Genomic DNA, 22,807 nt, shown 5'->3' on the forward strand with positions numbered 1-22,807 from the left:
AAACAAAATAAAGCAAAATGGCACTTGTGCACTACATCATCTTGGTGCTGTGCCCCATAGGATGTATACTTTCCACTGGAATGTTGTCACACCAGAGGATATTGTAAAAGCTGTGGCAAGGTTCACCAACTCCAATAGTATGGACTGTTATTGGTTTTCTAACTATGTAATGAAAAAGTAATACACCTTATCTGTCAACCGCTTTCTTTCATTTTTAATATTTGTTTAGAATCTGGAGTTTTCCCAGATGCACTCAAAACTGCTAAAGTGATACCAGTCTTTAAAAAGGGAGATAAGCATCTGCCCCAAAACTATCGACCAGTTTCTATTGTCCCAATTTTCTCTAAAGTTTTTGAATAGGTAATGTACAGTCAACTAAATAACTATTTTGATAAGCATGATCTCCTCTCCAACAGACAGTTTGCATATCAACATGGTAAAAATACCACTACTGCTGTCACTGAAGTTGTTAACCAGGTGTTAACTGCATTCGAAAATAAGGATCTAGTATCAGTCATACTTTGTGATCTTAGCAAAGCCTTCGACTGCATACCATCTAACACCCTACTTGCAAAACTGGAATTTTATGGCATACACAAACCATCTTTGGATGTAATCAAATCATACTTAAGTAACAGGAGACAGTTTGTATCAATTAGAAATAGATGCTCCTCACTGAAGGAAATTCGGACTGGAGTGCCTCAGAGCTCGGTCCTAGGTCCTTTTCAGTTCATCATTGCAATTAATGACTTACCTTACCATGTAGGAGCAAATTCAATTGTGTGTTATGCAGATGATACAACATTGCTCATTACACCCCATGACACAACAGAACTGCATCAGGCAACACAGGAAAACCTAGAACTAGTAATGGATTGGTTTTCTTCTAATGAACTCCTGTGTAATCCTGATAAAACACAAGAACTAATTCTGGGTTTAACTACAGCTGTTGAAAGCAAATCAATAAAATTGTTAGGATTCCACATTGATTCAAAATTAAACTGGGAGGAACACATTAGCCATATCTGCAAGAGAATAGCAAGAGTGTGTTATCTCATCTGGAGACTGACACATGTAGTCACTGATGAGTAAAGGTGGTATATTTTGGCCTCTTTCAGTCACACATTTCCTACGGCATGTTGTTATGGGGACATTCTTGCTTTGTCAGTGAAATTCTGAAAATTAAAAAAAAAAGTAATCAGAATAATAAGCAAAGCTAAGCCCGAGGAACACTGCCGCCCCCTCTTTATCAAGCACATGATATTAACTGTTGTGAATCTATACATCTACACAGCACTGCTTTATGTCAAAAGCAACTTAAATGAGTTCGAGACCAGAGAGAACATACATCCCCACACCACCAGAGGCAAACTGGACTTCGACATACCAAGACACAGACTCACAAAGACTGCAAACTCACACAAAATAATGAGTTTAAAACTCTTCAATAAACTTCCAGCATCTGCTCGGTCACTGACCAGTAATATTTTCAAATGTAAGGTTTATGACTGGTTTGTTCAAACACCCATTTTATAAGATAACAGAATATTTTGAAATAATCATTGACATTAGTATATAAGAATATTTCTAAAAGAAAAGGAATTAAATTGTAAAAACTTTACCGTAAAGTTATTGTTAATTGTATATTTAATGTTCAGACCTATTCCGCTGTAAGTGGTCAATGGTGAATAAACTGAATACCGAATACTGAATTCTGAATGGACAGGTGTGGTTCAGGTAAAATACACAGTGTTGTGCTTGGTATCCATAAACTAGTCATCCCAGGTGTTGGTGATGTCTACTCTCTGTACTGTGCTATAAATTGAGTGTCACAGTGTGCTAGTTATTGCGCTGCCATTGACTGTGTTCTGTGGTTGTGCTTTTCTCAAATTTGCTATTAATTCATAATAAGCAGGGAAGTCAGAGGTCAATATGGGCTCTGTAACATTGGCAGCTACAAATGTCCATGTGAAGGTGGTCGCAAGGCCTGTGTCAATGATCAGTAACTTGTGACCATAGATGGTGACTACCAGATTGTTTACCACTTTCATGTGAGGTGTAGAGAAGAGGCTATGGAATAAGCCAGTACCTGCTGCATACCAATGGTGCCAACTGTTGAAGAGTTATGAAGGTGGAGGCATTACTTTTCAGTCAACCCTCGTAATCAGCATTTGAACCATGTTGAGGTGCAGGTTCAAGGTCAACATTGATATCATGGTGCAACACCACCTACCAGTAAAATGCATCTGTGGCTCTTTTTGTCACTATAAATGGAAGGTAATGGATCAGTGTGACCTGAGTAGATGTCCAGGATGTCTCACAGACATATGTGCGAACTGTACCATCAAATCAGTGAATCTGAAAGAGGGCACATTATTAGCGAGAGAATGTGATGTATCCATCTGGGAAATTGCTGCTAATGTGGGCCAAAGTGTTTCGGCAGTGCAACAGATGTGTGCAGAATGGTTCACAGAATGTCGTAGAACACAACAAGTTGGGTCAGGTTGCACCACCCAGATGATCCCCCAACAAGATTGACACTTCATACGAGTGGCACTGCAGGACAGATCTGTGTCTGTCTGAGCTCTATCACAACAGTCAAACAATGTAACACATCATACACCATCAAGTGTGACAGTTCATTGCCATTTACACTCCTGGAAATTGAAATAAGAACACCGTGAATTCATTGTCCCAGGAAGGGGAAACTTTATTGACACATTCCTGGGGTCAGATACATCACATGATCACACTGACAGAACCACAGGCACATAGACACAGGCAACAGAGCATGCACAATGTCGGCACTAGTACAGCGTATATCCTCCTTTCGCAGCAATGCAGGCTGCTATTCTCCCATGGAGACGATCGTAGAGATACTGGATGTAGTCCTGTGGAACGGCTTGCCATGCCATTTCCACCTGGCGCCTCAGTTGGACCAGCGTTCGTGCTGGACGTGCAGACCGCGTGAGACGACGCTTCATCCAGTCCCAAACATGCTCAATGGGGGACAGATCCGGAGATCTTGCTGGCCAGGGTAGTTGACTTACACCTTCTAGAGCACGTTGGGTGGCACGGGATACATGCGGACGTGCATTGTCCTGTTGGAACAGCAAGTTCCCTTGCCGGTCTAGGAATGGTAGAACGATGGGTTCAATGACGGTTTGGAGGTACTGTGCACTATTCAGTGTCCCCTCGACGATCACCAGTGGTGTACGGCCAGTGTAGGAGATCGCTCCCCACACCATGATGCCGGGTGTTGGCCCTGTGTGCCTCGGTCGTATGCAGTCCTGATTGTGGCGCTCACCTGCACGGCGCCAAACACGCATACGACCATCATTGGCACCAAGGCAGAAGCGACTCTCATCGTTGAAGACAACACGTCTCCATTCGTCCCTCCATTCACGCCTGTCGCGACACCACTGGAGGCGGGCTGCACGATGTTGGGGCGTGAGCGGAAGACGGCCTAACGGTGTGCGGGACCGTAGCCCAGCTTCATGGAGACGGTTGCAAATGGTCCTCGCCGATACCTCAGGAGCAACAGTGGCCGTAATTTGCTGGGAAGTGGCGGTGCGGTCCCCTACGGCACTGCGTAGGATCCTACGGTCTTGGCGTGCATCCGTGCGTCGCCGCGGTCCGGTCCCAGGTCGACGGGCACGTGCACCTTCCGCCGACCACTGGCGACAACATCGATGTACTGTGGAGACCTCACGCCCCACGTGTTGAGCAATTCGGCGGTACGTCCACCCGGCCTCCCGCATGCTCACTATACGCCCTCGCTCAAAGTCCGTCAAATGCACATACGGTTCACGTCCACGCTGTCGCGGCATGCTACCAGTGTTAAAGACTGCGATGGAGCTCCGTATGCCACGGCAAACTGGCTGACACTGACGGCGGTGGTGCACAAATGCTGCGCAGCTAGCGCCATTCGACGGCCAACACCGCGGTTCCTGGTGTGTCCGCTGTGCCGTGCGTGTGATCATTGCTTGTACAGCCCTCTCGCAGTGTCCGGAGCAAGTATGGTGGGTCTGACACACCGGTGTCAATGTGTTCTTTTTTCCATTTCCAGGAGTGTATTATGGCATGGGTTGCATGCACGTCATCTACTTACCTGCCTACCTTTAACGAATGGGCAGAAACACAGACAGGGGAAGCGGAATCACAGTGACTACATTTGCACAAGACATACAGTACCAACTCAAGGTTTTATGGTGTGGTGTGCTATTGGGTACAGCCGCAAATCACAGTTGGTGCATGTCCAGGGCATGTGCCCATTGTGAATAACGTCCTGTGACCCATAGCCATACCCTTTCTGCACAACATCCCAGGTGCCATTTTTCGCCAAGGGATTGCACGACCACGGCCAATGGTCTTGCCGCAGTGGTAACACCAGTTCCCATCAGATCACCAATGTTAAGCACTGTCGGGCTAGGATAGCACTTGGATGGGTGACCATCAGGTCTGCCGAGCACTGTTGGCAAGCAGGATGCACTCAGCCCTTGTGAGGCAAACTGAGGAGCTACTTGATTGAGAAGTAGCGGCTCATGTCTTGGAAACTGACATACAGCAGGGAGAGTGGTGTGCTGACCACATGCCCCTCCATATCTGCATCCAGTGATGCCTATGGGCTGAGGATGACACGGCGGCTGGTCGGTACTGTTGGGCCTTCATGGCCTGTTTGGGAGGAGTTTTAGCGTTTTTTATTGCACAACCACATATTGCTGCATGAAGATGTGCCTTCTTGGTGTCACAGGAGCTCAGTCTTTTGCTCTGGACTGCCAGATCACCAGACTTGTTGCCAATCGAAAATATTTGGGATATGGTGAAACAATGAGTGCAGTGCTGTGACCCAATGCCAACCACCACAGATGAACTTTGGAACCAGGTGACTGCAGCATGGATTGTTATATCGCAGGACACCATTTGTGCCTTATACATGTAATAGCCATCACATGTGGAACAAGGTATCAGGGCCCATGGCATACCTTGTGCTTCCCAGGTAATGGGACACATGCTAAACCAAGGTGACTGAAATGCTAATCATTTCTGCTGAACATACTAATGTACATGTTCTGTGAATATGAGCATTCTATCTCTAGTCATTTTATTTTTTTCTGAACACGAGTGTATGCAGCAACAAATTATCAAAAACTGTAATTATATCTGTCATACCTCATAGGTGCTGTCAAAATTCTGATGGGGATTTTTGTCTCCCTCTTTCTTTTGATAAAGCATTTTTCTTTGCCTTTGGTCTGTGGGTTTGGTGCAGCAAGCAATTAATTCAGCTTTCATAGCAAGGTAAGCTTGATGGAATATGGCGGGTGTCTGATGATGTCTGACATCAGTGTTATCTGGTCTAAATTGCTGATCATTAGGATAAATTGTTCATAATGATTTGTAACTTGTTGGTGCACAAAATATTTTCCAACACAGCAAATCAAATTTGTAGTTGGTTGAGCATAAACAATGGGGCCCATAACAGCAAATATGATGTGAAAGAACCTCTCGAAACCACAAAAGGGAATTCATTGCTCCTGGGTGTGATCACGATGTGGAACAAATCACTGGAACACTCAGATTTTCAAATGTGGTTTAACATCACGTCATGGCATAGTGCAAAGATGAAATGCACAGCAGCGTGTGGTTGGAATTGTTGTCTGCATTTGTTGAACTGCCACAGGGTTGTGTATAGTTTTAGGATTCCATTTTTTTCTATGCACTGCGTCCACTTTGCATTGCAGGAAGAGAGAGCTCCAAATCCAGGATTTAATTGTAAATTTCTTGAATCTTTTTCATGATGGAGTGCAATTGCTTGTGAGTGTGTACCACTGCTGTGATGCCATATTTAACTGTCCACAAAAGGGACTGTCCACACTTATGCCCATTTTTTTCAATATTGGGGCTACCAGTTTTATACATATGGCTCACAACCGCATAAAATAATATACTGCAAATACACATCAATAAATGAACATAGACAACTTCACACTGAGAGCTACTTTATTAAACATACCTCTTGTAGCAGAGATAACAGATGGCAGCTGGTTGCTGGATCAGTCATCCCAAAGTATCCAGCTAATTCTGCATAACTTTTTTTATAATCTCTCTGACTGCTTTTGATATGTTCTCACTATATTCCCACCCTCATAACCCAGCTGTTTCTATGTCAGAAAAAGGTGTGATATATGCATGAAACTGCTGTGCACACATTTGCAAAAACAGGTTCTGTGCTTCATTTGTTTACATTATAGAGACTGAAATTTGGTTTTTTATGAACAGACTCTTTTCTGCATATATCATATTTTTAATATGAATTTTATGTTTACTCTGTCCTCTGTAGATAGTTGATTCTATTCTATAATTTTATTGTCCATGAAGTAAGCTGTAACCATCACTTCTGTCATAGATTGTCTAAATATTTTGCTGGGCTCATTAACCATGTCTTCTATCAACATTAATTGCATGACATCTACTTTAATTTTTGGTTGACATATATTAAAACTTTCATCAAAAACTCTTTATTACAGTTTCTGTACATTCTTCAACACTCAAATGCTTAATTTAGTATGCAGTTATCTACAATGAAGTGTGTGTGTTTTTTAAATGTAATATTGAAACTTCTTTGTGAATAGGTACTACATATTCATCAGAAGTGATGGAATTACTCAGTTGGGTCCAAATCCACTGGAGCTTCTTGTTCCACTGAAACATGATTTGTGGCTGGCTATTATGTTTACTTTATTTGCCTATACCATTGTCATGGGAGGTATATTTTATCTACAGAGGAAACCATTATGTGATGCTATCTTTTCAGTCATTGGAGCATTTGTTCAGAAATATGGTGAGAACTATTTATGAATTATTACTTGCTCTACGTTTCATTTCAATATTCATATGTATTGACTTCTGCAATATGAATTATGCAGAACATTAGTATTCACTATGCTGAGTGGAATTTGCTGTGTAATCAGTTACTACAATCAGAAATATTCATTAAAACATTTCACAGGTGGATGGGAAAAGGAGCAGAAAGAACTACAAGAGGAATTATTTTTGATTACTTAATTTTTCCACAAAGTTAGCTCTCCTTCTTCATGCATGATTTAAAAAAAATTGAGATATCTATTTTGTTTTGAGTGCATCCATTGGTCACACCAAATTTTTGCTACATTTGATGAATTTTATTTCATCGCAAGAAAAAAAATAGAAAAAGGGAATCAGAAACACACAGAAAAAAGAGATGAATGAAAGGAAAAGAAAAGAAACTGAAGATAAAAAAGGAAGTATGATAAATTTTCAGACATATTTGTGGATCAATCTTAGTTCTTCTTTCAGAATTTTGCCTCAAAAATGACTTGGTAAGCTTTCAGCCAAAATACAGTCAGAATAATTAATGGTGATCTGGCTTCTTTTCCTGAAACACATTTAACACTCAATTCCTGGAAAAATTTAAAGTATCATAAGGAAAAATGTAGGAGTCAGCAGATAAAATATGCAAATAAACAAGTGTCAGTTTTATTTTATATTCTTAAAAAAATTGATATAGGCCTACTGATGTTTTTCCAAGAAAATAATGCTTAACATTGCTTTGATTTATATGCTTTTGATTCACAACAGATGAAACTACTAGTTACCACCACAGGATCACATCAGAACAATGCCTACGATTTGCAGCTTATATCACAGGGTCTGTCTTGCTATCAGCGTATTCTGCAGGGATTATCTCCATACTTACTGTCAGCGAGCAAAAGCTACCATTTCAGAATTTTGCTGAAATTGAACAGGATGGTTCATATATGCTGAGCGTCACTGGAAACTCCTTCGAGTATGATTTTTTTAAGGTAATTATTTCCCTCGAATACGTATGTGTGCACTACACAATTATTTTCCTACTCTTGATGTGACAACTGTTCATGTAAAATATAAAAGTCTGATATGAATATAATCAAAGAGTCATTATACTGTACACTAAAACAACAAATCTTGTTTAATAATTTAATTGGATAGATAAAAAAATCTACTCACCAGATGGCAGCAGAAAACACATATAAAAGAAAGTTATAATCAGGCAAGCTTACGGAGTCTGTAGCTCCTTCTTTAGACAGAAGGGCTGAAGGAGAAGGAAGAGGGGTGAAGGAAAAGGACAGGAGAGTTCTAGGAAAAGGGGTAGATTTTGGGAAAGTCAAGGGAGACTTACCAGATGGGATGAGAAGGAGAGAGTCTTTCCTTCTCACTTCATCTGGTAAGTCTCCCTTGACCTGCAGTTCTGGGTGACTTTCCTGAAATCTACCCCTTTTTCTGGACCTCTCCTGTCCTTTTCCTTCACCCCTCTTTCTTCCCCTTCAACCCGTCTGCCTGAAGAAGTGCCACAGGCTCTGAAAGCTTGCCTGATTATAACTTTCTTTTATGTCCCTATTCTGCAACCACTTGGCAAGTAGAATTTTTATACATCCAGTTAAATTATCTTGTCAAAAATTGATTGTTTTTGTTGTTGTAAACCAATCTTGTCTGAAATTTTGAGAATATTTTCTTCCATGTTTAAGGAAGTTTACTTTTGGTTCAAATAGTAGGGTGTTTTTCCTTTCCTCAATCACTTCAACATCTTAATTTCCTTCAAAGATGCATGCAATGTAGCATCTTTTTGTGTTGATACTATTACAATTCCAGCATTTTTACTTCCCTTTATTTACATTTTACTGCTTTTATAAAAAGAAATAAAGAACCTTCTATATTTCATTTCTTATTTACTCATGACTACAGATGAAATTATTAGACTTTATTATATCATCCATATCTGTCTGATATTGTTAGATATTTCTAATGACTGAAAAAAATAAAATTATTAGTATAATTTTTCATGCAATAGTATGCATATTACTGTGTAGTCAGATTTTTTTCTTTTTAGTCTACTGAATATTCTCCTTTAATTAATCACATGACTCTCAGTGCATACGTGTAAGTCTACAAAATCCCCAGTGTTCAATGAACATTCATTCCTAGGACTTTTTCTGTCACGTATCAATTATTTCACCTCTGGCAATAATTTACTAATATAAAAAATGTTGTGCAAACTTATCTTTGGTTTGAGGATGGTTTTTAATTACTGAAACATATATGCAGCTGACAAAAATAAAATATATTATTTATCATTTTATTTGCAGCTGTCACAGCAAATGCTCCTGCAAAAGTTGTTCAGTAAACAAATGGACATTCATAATCCACCAAGAACAAAACCTGAAGGTCTATCTAGAGTGTGCACAGAAAACAAGTATGCCTTCCTGTCAACTGATCTGTCCATACAAAGCTCATGGAATCATCAAAACTGCAATGTTATAGCAGTTCCAATTGATATGTTCCGCTGTACTCTTGCACTGATATTAAGAAAAAACAGCCCATATATTGGAGCCATGAATTTCCAGTAAGTTAATTTTATCTAATATATGCAGACAAAGGCTTTTTGGACTTATAAATAATGTATCTTACACAATTCATCTTTTTTGCATTATTTGTACACTCCTCTTTTGCAGTTCTAATGTTTTAATTGCTTAATAACTCTCACTCTGTATCATTCATTCATTACCTCCATAGATGCCACATTGTAGGAGAATCTTCGTGGAAATGGAACAAGTCAAATTCTACATTAACAAATGGAAGTAGCTGTCATACAATGAAACTTGTTGTAGAATCTAAGTCTCTCACAATTTTGCCATACATCAATTGCCTGTAGGGTATGTCCTAATTGGCTGATTAGTCTGAGCTCATCTTTTAACACATAGCTGCAGAAGCCCACTTGCATAGATGCAGTAAGTGACATATTTTGACAGCGAACACATACTTATGACCCTTCAATTGTTGCTACTCTCAAACAATCTGTAATTAACTTTTAAAAAATATTGGTTTTGTGGCTTTGCATTATGGCTTATACTCAGCATTGAATATAAGCACTTGCAAGTAATTAGATAAAATTTTTTGGATGAAAAAAAACTTTGCTGAAAAATTTATACTTATATTGCTCAATTGGAGGTGTTTATCATTTTTTATCAATTTAATGCTTAGTTCTTGTTTGCAAAAAGTATTGGGATGATTCTCTAGGAAATAAGTGGCATTTCTACAACATAACAAATGACTTTCTCACAGTAAATATTATTTTTCAACATTCACAATTTATGTGTAATTTCTTTACTTATTCATTATACAACTTTTCATTAACAAACATTGAGATGTAAATGTGTCGAACTGAATGATATCTCGATTGCCACTCCTGTGGTTGCAGCTACCATCACTCATATAACATGTCAATAATGTAAACAATCGTAGGTAGTATTAAAAATGGTATTTTAAGCTATTTGCTATATACAAAAAAAACCAGTACAAAATCATTTAAGCATGATGTATGTACAGCAGAAAACATAAACATTTTGTTCATAATAAATTTCATAAAATGTAATGACTTTTCATGTCAAATATTTCATGATGAGTATTTTTAACAATTAATATTATGATATCTAAATTGTCATTAGAATTAAATTAATATCTCACTCATGTACAACAGTTGTAGTTCTGTTCAGCAGTCCTGATTAATACATACATAATATACTATCCCATACTATATTTAAAACTAGTAATTAACACATGTTTACTTCATGAACAATATTTAAAAAAAAAAGACTTGAACAAAAGTTATTTCAGTACCTTCTACATTGTCACAAATATCATTAAACAACAATGAGAATAAGTTGAAAAATAGGATGTGGCCATAAAGATTATGAATACATCATAAAAATTACAGTATATTTTGTTGTTTACTAATCAGGTATATCATATACTACAATAAATGAATCTATGTCTGTTACATTATACCTTTGAAACTTAGTGCAGGATCTGAAGCTCAAGTGTCTGCCATAGTTCAATTGCCTAATCTCCTAGTTGGCTTGTTCATCAGGATTAATTTATTGCCACAAAGAAAACCGCCTTTGTGTCAGTGACTGCCACTCCAACTCGTGTATCATGTCAGTGACACTCTCACCCCTATTGCACGATAACATGGAATGAGCTGCCCTTCTTTGCACTTTTTCGATGTCCTCCAACAGCAACAGCCATTTTCCTAAATCTCAGCAAAGCATTTGATACAGTTGACCATAAAATACTACTAGGTAAACTTGAAGCACTAGGAATCAGGGGGGTTGTAAATAAATAGTTTAGATTTTACCTTGTAGACAGAGTGCAGAGGGTGGAGATATTTCAAATTTCAAGTAGCTCAAATTATTTAGTGAAACATCTTCCAGATGGAGAATATTTGAACATTGGAGTACCTCAAGGGAGTGTGTTAGGCCCAATACTATTTCTTATTTATATTAATGACTTCCCACAGTGGGTAACACAAGGAGAAACAGTGTTGTTTGCTAATGACAGCAATATAATAATTACAGACAGGACACCAGAAATGTTAAATGTAAAAGCTGAAAAGGCACTTATGGAAGTTCACAACTGGTCAAATAACAACAAAGTAACCATTAATGTGAAGAAGACTAATAACATAAACTTCTATATAAAGAAAACACCAAATATGACAAAACTTAAAGTTCAGAATGAAACTGTAGAGTGTGTAGCCAGCAGAAAATTTTTGGGTATGTATGTTGATCAACAACTAAAATGGGATGAACATATTAGGGTGCTTAGGAAAAAAATTAGCACAGCATGCTATGCCTTACGAATATTAGTCACTGTGTGCAATCTGTGTGCAATAGTTCATGCCACAGAATGACACACTTTGCACACATACATTCTATAATAAGTTATGGCATAATACTCTGGGGTGCAAATGCCCAAAATGTGAAATATGTGTTCAGATTGCAAAAACGAGCTATCAGAATAATGAGCAAGAGTCACAAAAGAACACACTGCAGTGAGCTATTTAAAAAGTGGGGTATTCTGACAATCCCAAGTGAATATATCTTGCAAACTACAGTTTTTATTCACAAAAATATTGAGCAATACTTAGCAAACAACTGCATACATGATCACCAAACCAGAAACAGTAATTGCTTGTACCTAGACAGAATGAATAAAACTAAAACCAAATCACTATGTGTCAAGATAGACAATAAATTGCCAAAAGAAATCAAAAACATAAAGAAACTCTGTAAATTTAAAGCATTCCTTAAAGAATATTTATTAAAATATAGTTTTTACTCAATTAGAGAATTCATGCAGCATAAAATTGACATAAATAAATAATCAGGTTAAAAAATTATAAAGTGGACATATTAGATTGTAATTTACCCATACAAGTATTAGAGGAGTCTTGTGATATATTTCTTTTGATTGAAGCAGGGTCTTCTGCATTATGTAATTCAATGATAAATTGTGTGTGTAATACACACACACACAGAGATATATATATATATATATATATATATATATATATATATATATATATATATATATATCTCTGTGTGTGTGTGTATTACACACACAATATATATATATATATATATATATATATATATATATATAGGGCTATTACAAATGATTGAAGTGATTTCATAAATTCGCTGTAGCTCCATTCATTGACATATGGTCATGACCCACTACAGATACGTAGAAAAACTCATAAAGTTTTGTTCGGCTGAAGCCACACTTCAGGTTTCTTCCGCCAGAGTGCTCAAGAGCGCAGTGAGACAAAATGGCGACAGGAGCCGAGAAAGCATATGTTGTGATTGAAATGCACTCACATCGGTCAGTCGTAACAGTGCAACGACACTTCAGGACGAAGTTCAACAAAGATCCACCAACTGCTAACTCCATTTGGCGATGGTATGCGCAGTTTAAAGCTTCTGGATGCCTCTGTAAGGGGAAATCAACGGGTCGGCCTGCGTTGAGTGAAGAAACGGTTGAACGCGTGCGGGCAAGTTTAACGCGTAGCCCACGGAAGCCGACAAATAAAGCAAGCAGGGAACTAAACGTACCACAGCCGACGGTTTGGAAAATCTTACGGAAAAGGTTAAAGCAGAAGCCTTACCATTTACAGTTGCTACAAGCCCTGACACCAGATGACAAAGTCAAATGCTTTGAATTTTCGGTGCGGTTGCAACATCTCATGGAAGAGGATGCGTTCAGTGCGAAACTTGTTTTCAGTGATGAAGCAACATTTTTCTTAATGGTGAAGTGAACAGACACAATGTGCGAATCTGGGCGGTAGAGAATCCTCACGCATTCGTGCATCAAATTCGCAATTCACCAAAAGTTAACGTGTTTTGTGCAATCTGACGGTTTAAAGTTTACGGCCCCTTTTTCTTCTGCGAAAAAAACGTTACAGGACACGTGTATCTGGACATGCTGGAAAATTGGCTCATGCCACAACTGGGGACCGACAGCGCCGAATTTATCTTTCAACAGGATGGTGCTCCACCACACTTCCATCGTGATGTTCAGCATTTCTTAAACAGGAGATTGGAAAACCGATGGATCGGTCGTGGTGGAGATCATGATCAGCAATTCATGTCATGGCCTCCACGCTCTCCCGACTTAACCCCATGCGATTTCTTTCTGTGGGGTTATGTGAAAGATTCAGTGTTTAAACCTCCTCTACCAAGAAACGTGCCAGAACTGCGAGCTCGCATCAACGATGCTTTCGAACTCATTGATGGGGACATGCTGTGCCGAGTGTGGGAGGAACTTGATTATCGGCTTGATGTCTGCCGAATCACTAAAGGGGCACATATCGAACACTTATGAATGCCTAAAAAAACTTTTTGAGTTTTTGTATGTGTGTGCAAAGCATTGTGAAAATATCTCAAATAATAAAGTTATTGTAGAGCTGTGAAATCGCTTCAATCATTTGTAATAACCCTGTATATATATATATATGAATATAATAGAGGAAACATTCCACGTGGGAAAAATATATCTAAAAACAAAGATGATGAGACTTACCAAATAAAAGCGCTGGCAGGTCGATAGACACACAAACAAACACAAACATACGCACAAAATTCAAGCTTTCGCAACAAACGGTTGCTTCGTCAGGAAAGAGGGAAGGAGAGGGAAAGACCCTCTCCTTCCCTCTTTCCTGACGAAGCAACCGTTTGTTGCGAAAGCTTGAATTTTGTGCGTATGTTTGTGTTTGTTTGTGTGTCTATCGACCTGCCAGCGCTTTTTTTAATATCATTCCACGTGGGAAAAATATATCTAAAAACAAAGATGATGTGACTTACCAAACGAAAGCGCTGGCATGTCGATGGACGCACAAACAAACACAAACATACACACAAAATTCAAGCTTTCGCAACAAACTGTTGCCTCATCAGGAAAGAGGGAAGGAGAGGGAAAGACGAAAGGATGTGGGTTTTAAGGGAGAGGGTAAGGAGTCATTCCAATCCCGGGAGCAGAAAGACTTACCTTAGGGGGAACGAAGGATGGATATACATTCGCACACACACACATATCCATCCAGACATATACAGACACAAGCAGACATATTTAAAGACCAGTGATGTGGGAAAAACGGAAATGGAAATAAAGCGAAAGTTATCAGAACTAGACGAAATGGTTGTTTAATAGGTGAAAGGAACTGTTTGTGGACTAGAAACGGTGGATTTTGTAGCAACGGTAGTGTTGAAAGCGGAAAAAAATTTTTTTGGTTATGGTTTGGAAGAGGCTGACGTATTATTGAGTATATATAGGCGGGATAAAATTGTATAGTAGATTACGGTAAAAAGGAGAAGGTGAATACAAAGTGAAACTACTGGGAAAAACAAAAAGAGAAAATAAGACGACAGAAAAGATTTCGAAATGCAACAGTGACAATAACAAACGTAATTGTTGGGTCCAAATTAATGATATGAATTAATAGAGGGAAACATTTCACGTGGGAAAAATATATCTAAAAACAAAGATGATGTGACTTACCAAACGAAAGCACTGGCACGTCGATAGACACACAAACAAACACAAACATACACACAAAATTCAAGCTTTCGCAACAAACTGTTGCCTCATCAGGAAAGAGGGAAGGAGAGGGAAAGACGAAAGGATGTGGGTTTTAAGGGAGAGGGTAAGGAGTCATTCCAATCCCGGGAGCAGAAAGACTTACCTTAGGGGGAAAAAAAGACGGGTATACACTCGCACACACACACATATCCATCCACACATATACAGACACAAGCAGACATATTTAAATGTATATTATTTTTTCATATAAGGTAATGAAATACAAGCTATATATAATAAATTCATTATATATATATATATATATATATATATATATATATATATATATATATATATATATATATATATATATATATATATATGAAAAAATAATGTACACGTGTATGTGCAATGACGACATCCATACAAAGAAATTTGTTTATGGATGAATAAATAAATAAATAAATAAAATAAACAATCCTACCTGGTAAGGATCCCATATCACTCAGTAAATATTCCAGCAGTGGACCCACAAGTGTAATGTAGGCTGTCTCTTTAGTGGGTTTGTCGCAACTTCTAAGTGTTCTGCCAACAAAGCACAGCCTTTTTTTCGCCTTCCCCTCAATATTATCTATGTGGTCTTTCCAATTTAAGTTGCTCATAATTGTAATTCCTAAATATTTAGTCAAATTGACAGTCCTTAGATTTGTGTGATTTATCTTATACCCAAAATTTATTGGCTTTCTTTTAGTACCCATGTAGATGACCTCACACTTTTCTTTGTTTAGTGCTAATTGCCACTTTTCGCACCATACAGAAATTCTCTCTAGATCATTTTGTAATTGGAATTGATCATCTGATGATTTTACTAGATGGTAAATTAAAGTGTCATCTGCAGACAATCTAAGGTGGCTGCTCAGATTATCACCTAGATCATTTATATAAATCAGGAACAGCAAGGGCCAATGACACTACCCTGAGGAGTGCCAGCTATCACTTCTGTTCTACTTGATGATTTACCATCTATCACTCCGAACTGTGACCACTCTGAGAGGACATCACGAATCCAGTCACACAACTGAGACGATACTCCATATGCATGCAGTTTGATTAATAGTCGCTTGTGAGGAACAGTATCAAAAACCTTCTGTAAATCTAGATTATATGGAATTGATCTGAGATCCCTTGTTGATAGCACTCATTACTTCATGGTAATAAAGAGCTAGCTGTGCTGCACAAGATTAATATTTTCTGAATCCGTGTTGATAATGTATCAATATGTCATGTTCTTCAAGGTGATTCATAATGTTCGAGTACAGTATATACTCCAAAATCCTACTGCAAATTGAGGTCAGTGATATGGGTCTGTAATTCAATGGGTTACTCCTACTTTCTTTCTTAAATATTGGTGTGACCTGTGCTACTTTCCAGTCTTTAGGAACAGACCTTTCATCAAGTGAGTGGTTGTATATGATTGCTAAGAAAGGTGCTATTGTGTCTGTATACTCTGAAAGGAACCTGATTGGTATACCATCTGGAGCAGAAGACTCGTCTTTCTTAAGTGACTTGAGTTGTTTTGCAACACCTAAGATATCTACTTTTATGTCACTCATGCTAACAGATGTTCTGGTTTCAAATTCTGTAATATTTACTTCGTCATCTTTCATGAAGAAATTATGGAAAACTGCTTTAGTGGCACCATCATCGGTAACATTTCCATTGCTATCACAGACTGTTTTTTGCCATGAGTGTACTTCACACATGACCAGAGTCTCTTTGGGTTTTCTACTATATTTTGAGACAATATTTCAGTGTGGAAACTATTAAAAGCATCTCGCATTGATGTCCGCACTAAATTTTGAGCTTCCGTGAAACTTAGCCAGTCCTGGGGATTTTGCGTTCTTCTGAATTTGGCATGCTTTTTTCGTTGCTTCTGCAACAGTGTTGTGACGTGTTTTGTGTTCCATGGTGGATCAGTCCCGTCTCTTATTAATTTATGCGGTATGAATCTATCTATTGCTGTCTATACTGTATCTTTGAATTTGAGCCATATCTGGTCTACACTTACATAATTAGCTTGGAAGAAATGGAGACTCTCTCTTAGGAAGGCATCAAGCGAATTTTTATCTGCTGTTTTAAATAGATATATTTTGCATTTAGTTTTAGTGGTTTTGGTTGATATGGTTTTGAGCCTCACTACAATGACCTTGTGTTCACTAATCCCTGTATCCATCATGACGCTCTCTATTAGAGCAGGATTATTTGTGGCTAAGGTTCAAGTGCATTTTTACAACCATTTACAATTTGTGTGGGCTCATGAACTAATTGTTCAAAGTAATTATCAGAAAAAGCATTCAGTACAATTTTGGAAGATGTTTTCTGTCTACCACTGGCTCTGAACATGTATTTTTGCTAACAAATCGAGGGTAGATTGAAGTTTCCACCAATTATAACTGTACGAGTGGAGTACTTATTTGTAATGAGATTCAAGTTTTCTTTGAACTGTTCAGCTATTATATCATCTCAGTTGGGGGGTTGGTAGGAAGAGCCAGTTATTATTTTGGAATGGCTGTTGAATATAACCTCTACCCGTACTAATTTGCAGGACCTATCTGTTTCAACTTCACTACAAGATAAACTACTACCAACAGACACAAACACACCACCACTTACTTTATTGAATCTAGCCTTTCTAAACATGGTTTGCACCTCTGTAAAAATTTCAGCAGAATTTATCTCCAGCTTTAGCCAGCTTTCTGTTCCTATAATGATTTCAGCTCCAGTGCTTTCTATCAGTGCTTGAAGCTTTGGTACTTTTCCAACACAGCTACGACAATTTACCACTACAATACCGACTGTTGCTTGGTTGATTCTCGTCGTTTCTTTGCCCTGTACCCTTTGAGACTGGAGCCCTTCTCGATCTTTCCCAAGACTGTCTAACCTAAAAAACCACCCAGTCCACCCCACACAGCCCCTGCTACCCATGTAGTTGCCTCCTGTGTGTGGTGGACACCTGACCTATTTGGCGGAACCTGAAACCCCACCACCCTATGACATAACTCGACGATTCTGCAGCCTACACGGTTGCAGAACCATCTGAGCCTCTGATTCAGACCCTCCACTCTGCTCCATACCAAAGGTCCACAATCGGTCCTGTTGATGATACTGCAGATGGTGAACTCTGCCTTCATCTCGCTAGCAAGATTGGCAGTCTTCACCAACTCAGATAGCTGCCGGAATCCAGAGAGAATCTCTTCCGATCCATAGCGACACACACCAATAGTGCCGACATGAGCCACCACCTGCAGTTGGCTGCACCCTGTACCCTTCATGGCATCTGGAAGGACCCTTTCCACATCTCGGATGACTCCCCCTGGCATGCACACTGAGTGCACATTGGCTTTCTTCCCATCATTAGCTGCCATATCCCTAAGGGGCTCCATGACCCGCCTAACATTGGAGCTCCCAGTGACAAATTGGAGTAAAAAATCTAATTTCCACCTGAGTCCATAATACAAAGACATTCTAAATAGATAAGCGTAAACTAGAAATACATAGGTCAAATAATGAACCATACATACTAACAACATTGTGACTCTTCTATTTCTCCAAGTTATGAAGAATAGTTCTCGAGAATATGGATGGAACCTAGTCCCCAAAGAACACAATATTGGGGCAAGTGGCCATGTTGCCAGTATCAGTTGTTAGTGAACCGACTGCTGACATATGAAGGTGCATCTTTCCTCTACTTACATTCACAAGTCAATAGCAGATCTGCTGCTGCTCCACTTGAAGTTTTTGCTTGGGATTGTTTCTACTACACAGTGTTGACACTGCCTTAACAATAGTACCTTCAGTGGTGAGTAGGTTTGATTTGTGTCCTCTGACACATTAGGGTCAGCTGAGATGAACAGGCCTCAAGGGAGGAGCCAAATGAAAAGGGTATCTTAACATAAGGCAGTGAAGTCGCTGGAGGAGTAATAAAGCTAACTTCCCTAATAAAGAAAACCCCAAAAACAAATTCTGTCCACCCACAGGTAGTAAGGTGGCAGTACCACTACTGGACTTACCCTACACAAATACTGTGATGTGATCAGGTTATATTCAATAACCAAAACCTCTACAATCATGCTTCATAATGGACTAATATCACAAGATACAAAAATTGTTGAACAGACTGGTCTATGAATTGGAACATGGAATGTATATCTCCATCCATACTATAGAAATCACTGTGAACTGCATTACAGAGGGCACTTTCCTGCCAGCTGTGATTACTATAATTGTCACTGGTTCTTGAAACTTTGCAAGTAAGCCTTTGGTTGACAGTTGACATCTCTCTGCTAGTTCAGGTTTACCAGCATTTGCATGACATTCTCCTATGAGTCAACCAACCTGTGACCACTCATACTTCCCTTCTTTATATGCATTTGCGGTGTCGATAGGTCATGTTGACCATAGACAACTTTAATGTTTGGGACTCAGGTCACTCATCCGAGCTGCAATGTTAATTCAGTCTGTTCTTATACCTTGTACTGTGTGCACATGTATGATAATTGTCGAAATATATGTATGTGCAGATATTAGTGGGGACAATTTATTCTGTATACCGCTATTTGTATCCTATTCCCATACTGGTGACCACAAAGTTTCTACATCTTCCGCGACTTCCGCGCCAAATGTTGTAAATCATTGCATGCCGCCATGGCCACCTCACTCAATGCTTTGTTCAAAGATTTGGAAGCCCAACTATGACCGCTGGGCCCCTTCAATCCTTTGCCAATGGCCGGCTCTCCATTACTCCATAGTGATTCACGATCTCCAACCACATTAACCTCAAACTTTGTTGTTCTACAATGGTCAAGTGCTACACTGTTAACTCAAACAATGGACTCGGGTTTTGTGTCACCGGACTGTGCTTGCCAACATGTGAAATGTGAAGTGGATAATATTCAGAACTGTGTTCCTACTGACTGATCGTATAATGTTCAAAGCGATCTTCATTTGCACACGTAATTTAACTCTCAATGGGCCGCAACCACAGTTCATGTCATGCCGTGTGCAATGCCGTTCCAGTTTTGCCTCATTTGCAGACTAACAATGGACATTTTTGTGCGCAAAATTCTGCTTGCTCAACCCCCCAGACCTATTGCTTAACTTTTCAACTATATGGGTTCAAGTACATCTTTTGGTGTTTCACCTTCAAGGGGTGTCTTACTACACCGCAGTGATCTTCCGCAAGTTCCACTGGTAATTTATAGTCCAACCCCACGGCACGCATTTTCAACGTGCACAGAGAACTCACACTTTTGTCACACGAATTACCAACCCCCTCCCCCCCCCCCCCCCCACCCACCCACAAACACACACACTAACAGGCGGCCCTGGTTCCGACCGCTCAGCCGCTTGCCTCTCCCACAACTCCGCCTGTGTTTGCCGCGCTGGCTGTCCGCATTATTTCCGAGGTGGGCAAATTCAAATCAGTACCTGTAACCTACGGTCCAGTTTACAAACCCTTGCACGTATCACGCAGCCGCTCATACCCATGGTACCGACTGTGCCAGCCACGTTGTGTTTTTGCAACATGTCAAGGACAATGCAACCTGCTGTTGCTGCGGACCTTCTTGCCCGTAACACACTCACACCTACTGTGCCGGCCTGCTGTACGACCTCTTTTGCCACAGACCAGCCGGTTTTCCAAGGGACACTGAAGCTGCCTTCATCCTCTCCCCCAGGTCATCTGCTGAAGCTGCCACCTTTATATGAAGACAACCCTGTATCATGGTTTGCATCTTTTTGAGTTACATCACGTGTCCAACGACAACTCTAAATTCCTGTGTCTCGTCACACACCTCCATAATCATTCGGACTTAATTTGTGATCTGCTCATCTCACCACTGCCTCCACCACCATATGAGTTTGTGAAGAAAAAGATCATGGAACAACTCGCCTGCTCACCACAAGAATTAATCTTCAAGATCTTGTACAAGGAACATCTGGGGGACCGAACTCCATCACAACTCTGGCTCTCTCTTTGGTTACTTATGAGTGAGCATACCATGCTGGTCATCACTCTGTGGGTGGTGTGGTCTGCCAAATTGCCTATCACCCTACAGATCCACCTGCTACCACACTCCTTCGAGTCAATCGGCTCTCGTCTGCACATTGCAGACCAACTGTATTCATTGCTACAACAACACCAACCAGCTCACCACTCACCACTAATTGTCACAACTGCTCCTGATTACCATCTGTCTGCTGGCAGAGGCAGGGCTCACTCCACCTCTGTGCCTTCTACATCGCCTGGCAGTATCTGCTCACTCTTTTCACCATCCGAGCACTCCAGGATCGCCCACACACCATACCTGCCATTATACATGCCAGAAATACCAAGAAGTGCCGGTTACCTTGCCAGCACCAAAACGCTGACTGCAGGACCTAAAAGACGCCAAGTCCTGCGGGGAATCTCACAGGTGTCCTCATACATTGCACTCCGTCCACTAGTCCGCCCGGCTGAGCGGACGTTTGTACATGACTGACATTTTGTCACGGCTCATTTTCCTAGTCGACACTGGTGCTGATGTGTCTATATTATACATACATCAATGGTTCCCCCCCCCCACCCTCCCCCCCATATTTTCACCAATGAAGTCACTTCTATGAGCTGTGAATGCAACAAAGCTCAGGCTCTTTCAAATGTTATGGTGCACCTATCTCCTTCACTGTGTTTTCTGTGGACTTTCTACATTGCCAACATCGATGAACCAATTTTCGGTATGGATTTTTTGTCCCATTACAAACTCCCTCCAAACGTAGTTCAGGGCTCAGTGTTACACCATTCCACTAACACTCAGATACTGTGCTCCCGCACTTATGTTCCATGTTCTGTTTCTCTCATGACATGTGTGTTGGTATGCGAGTGCTCCACCCTCATGGGTGACATTGTGACCTGCATCACTAACCTACTATCAGAATACAACTTGGTGGCACAACTCCCCTGGGAAACAATGAATAGCATACACTTATGAGTTCATCGCAGCTCGTACATCACTCCTGAAACTGCAGTCCACAGTTCTGCCACCTAACTGTGTTTCTCCAGCAGACACCAGCTCGGAAACTCATCAGGATAGTCCAAAAACATTAATTGTGTGTGACAATTCGCATCTGGTAGACTCTGCATCCTCAATGCGCTCGCCACATTCACTGCCATGTGTGGCAGACAGTGCTTCTAATAACAGTCACGCATGTGATACGACCACGCCCACCGCATGGGCAGCTGCCCTGCGTGTTGATAAACATTCCCTCTCTTTCGTGCACCAGCCACATAACCCGGCGGCCATCGCTGTTCCACGCGTGACACCAATGCTGCTCTCACCCACGCTGGGTACCAAGTGCAAGGCTGACAGCAGACAGTCGCCACGCATTCCGACCCGCTCCATGCTGCGCACGAAGCCGCCCTCTCCAAACAAGTGCACACTGCACTCACGTACTAGACATGTGACTTTCATACTGCCTTTTCTCACTCGCACTAACAGCTACACCTCATCGCGCCCTACCTGTCCAAAAACTTCGCGTCAGGACATTAATCAGTCTTGTGTGCAGTTCTCAGTTTCTTCTGTCAGTGATGGAATGAAACACAAGATATTTACCACTGCCGGCCCTCCTATTAGCAAAAGGTTAGATGCCTCAACCCTATTAAGTTGCACACAGACCGGCAGCAAATTAATGAACTTTTGGAGGCAGGTATCCTGCAAACGTCAGACAGCAACTGGTCTTCACCGATCCACCTCATCCACAAACATGATGGTTCTTTCCTAATGTGCAGAAACTACAGACGTTTAAATGCTCATATTGTCATGGACAATTACCCCGTGCC

The 22,807-nt window shown here is 40.3% G+C and overlaps 1 protein-coding gene and 1 pseudogene across 1 annotated transcript in view; both read left to right on the top strand.

The window, feature by feature from the left end:
- Positions 1 to 9,422, top strand: part of LOC124775344 — a 29,344-nt gene extending 19,922 nt beyond the window's left edge. Inside the window, exons 2-4 of the mRNA XM_047250175.1 lie at positions 6,633 to 6,841; positions 7,618 to 7,841; positions 9,162 to 9,422. Of these exons, the coding sequence (XP_047106131.1) occupies positions 6,633 to 6,841; positions 7,618 to 7,841; positions 9,162 to 9,422 (694 nt within the window). The remainder of the gene's footprint in view (positions 1 to 6,632; positions 6,842 to 7,617; positions 7,842 to 9,161) is intronic.
- On the top strand, positions 4,363 to 4,480 carry LOC124778901 (annotated as a pseudogene).
- Positions 9,423 to 22,807: the final 13,385 nt, after the last annotated feature.

This window comes from Schistocerca piceifrons, chromosome 2 (genome assembly GCF_021461385.2).
Source record: "Schistocerca piceifrons isolate TAMUIC-IGC-003096 chromosome 2, iqSchPice1.1, whole genome shotgun sequence".
Classification (NCBI taxonomy): domain Eukaryota; kingdom Metazoa; phylum Arthropoda; class Insecta; order Orthoptera; family Acrididae; genus Schistocerca; species Schistocerca piceifrons.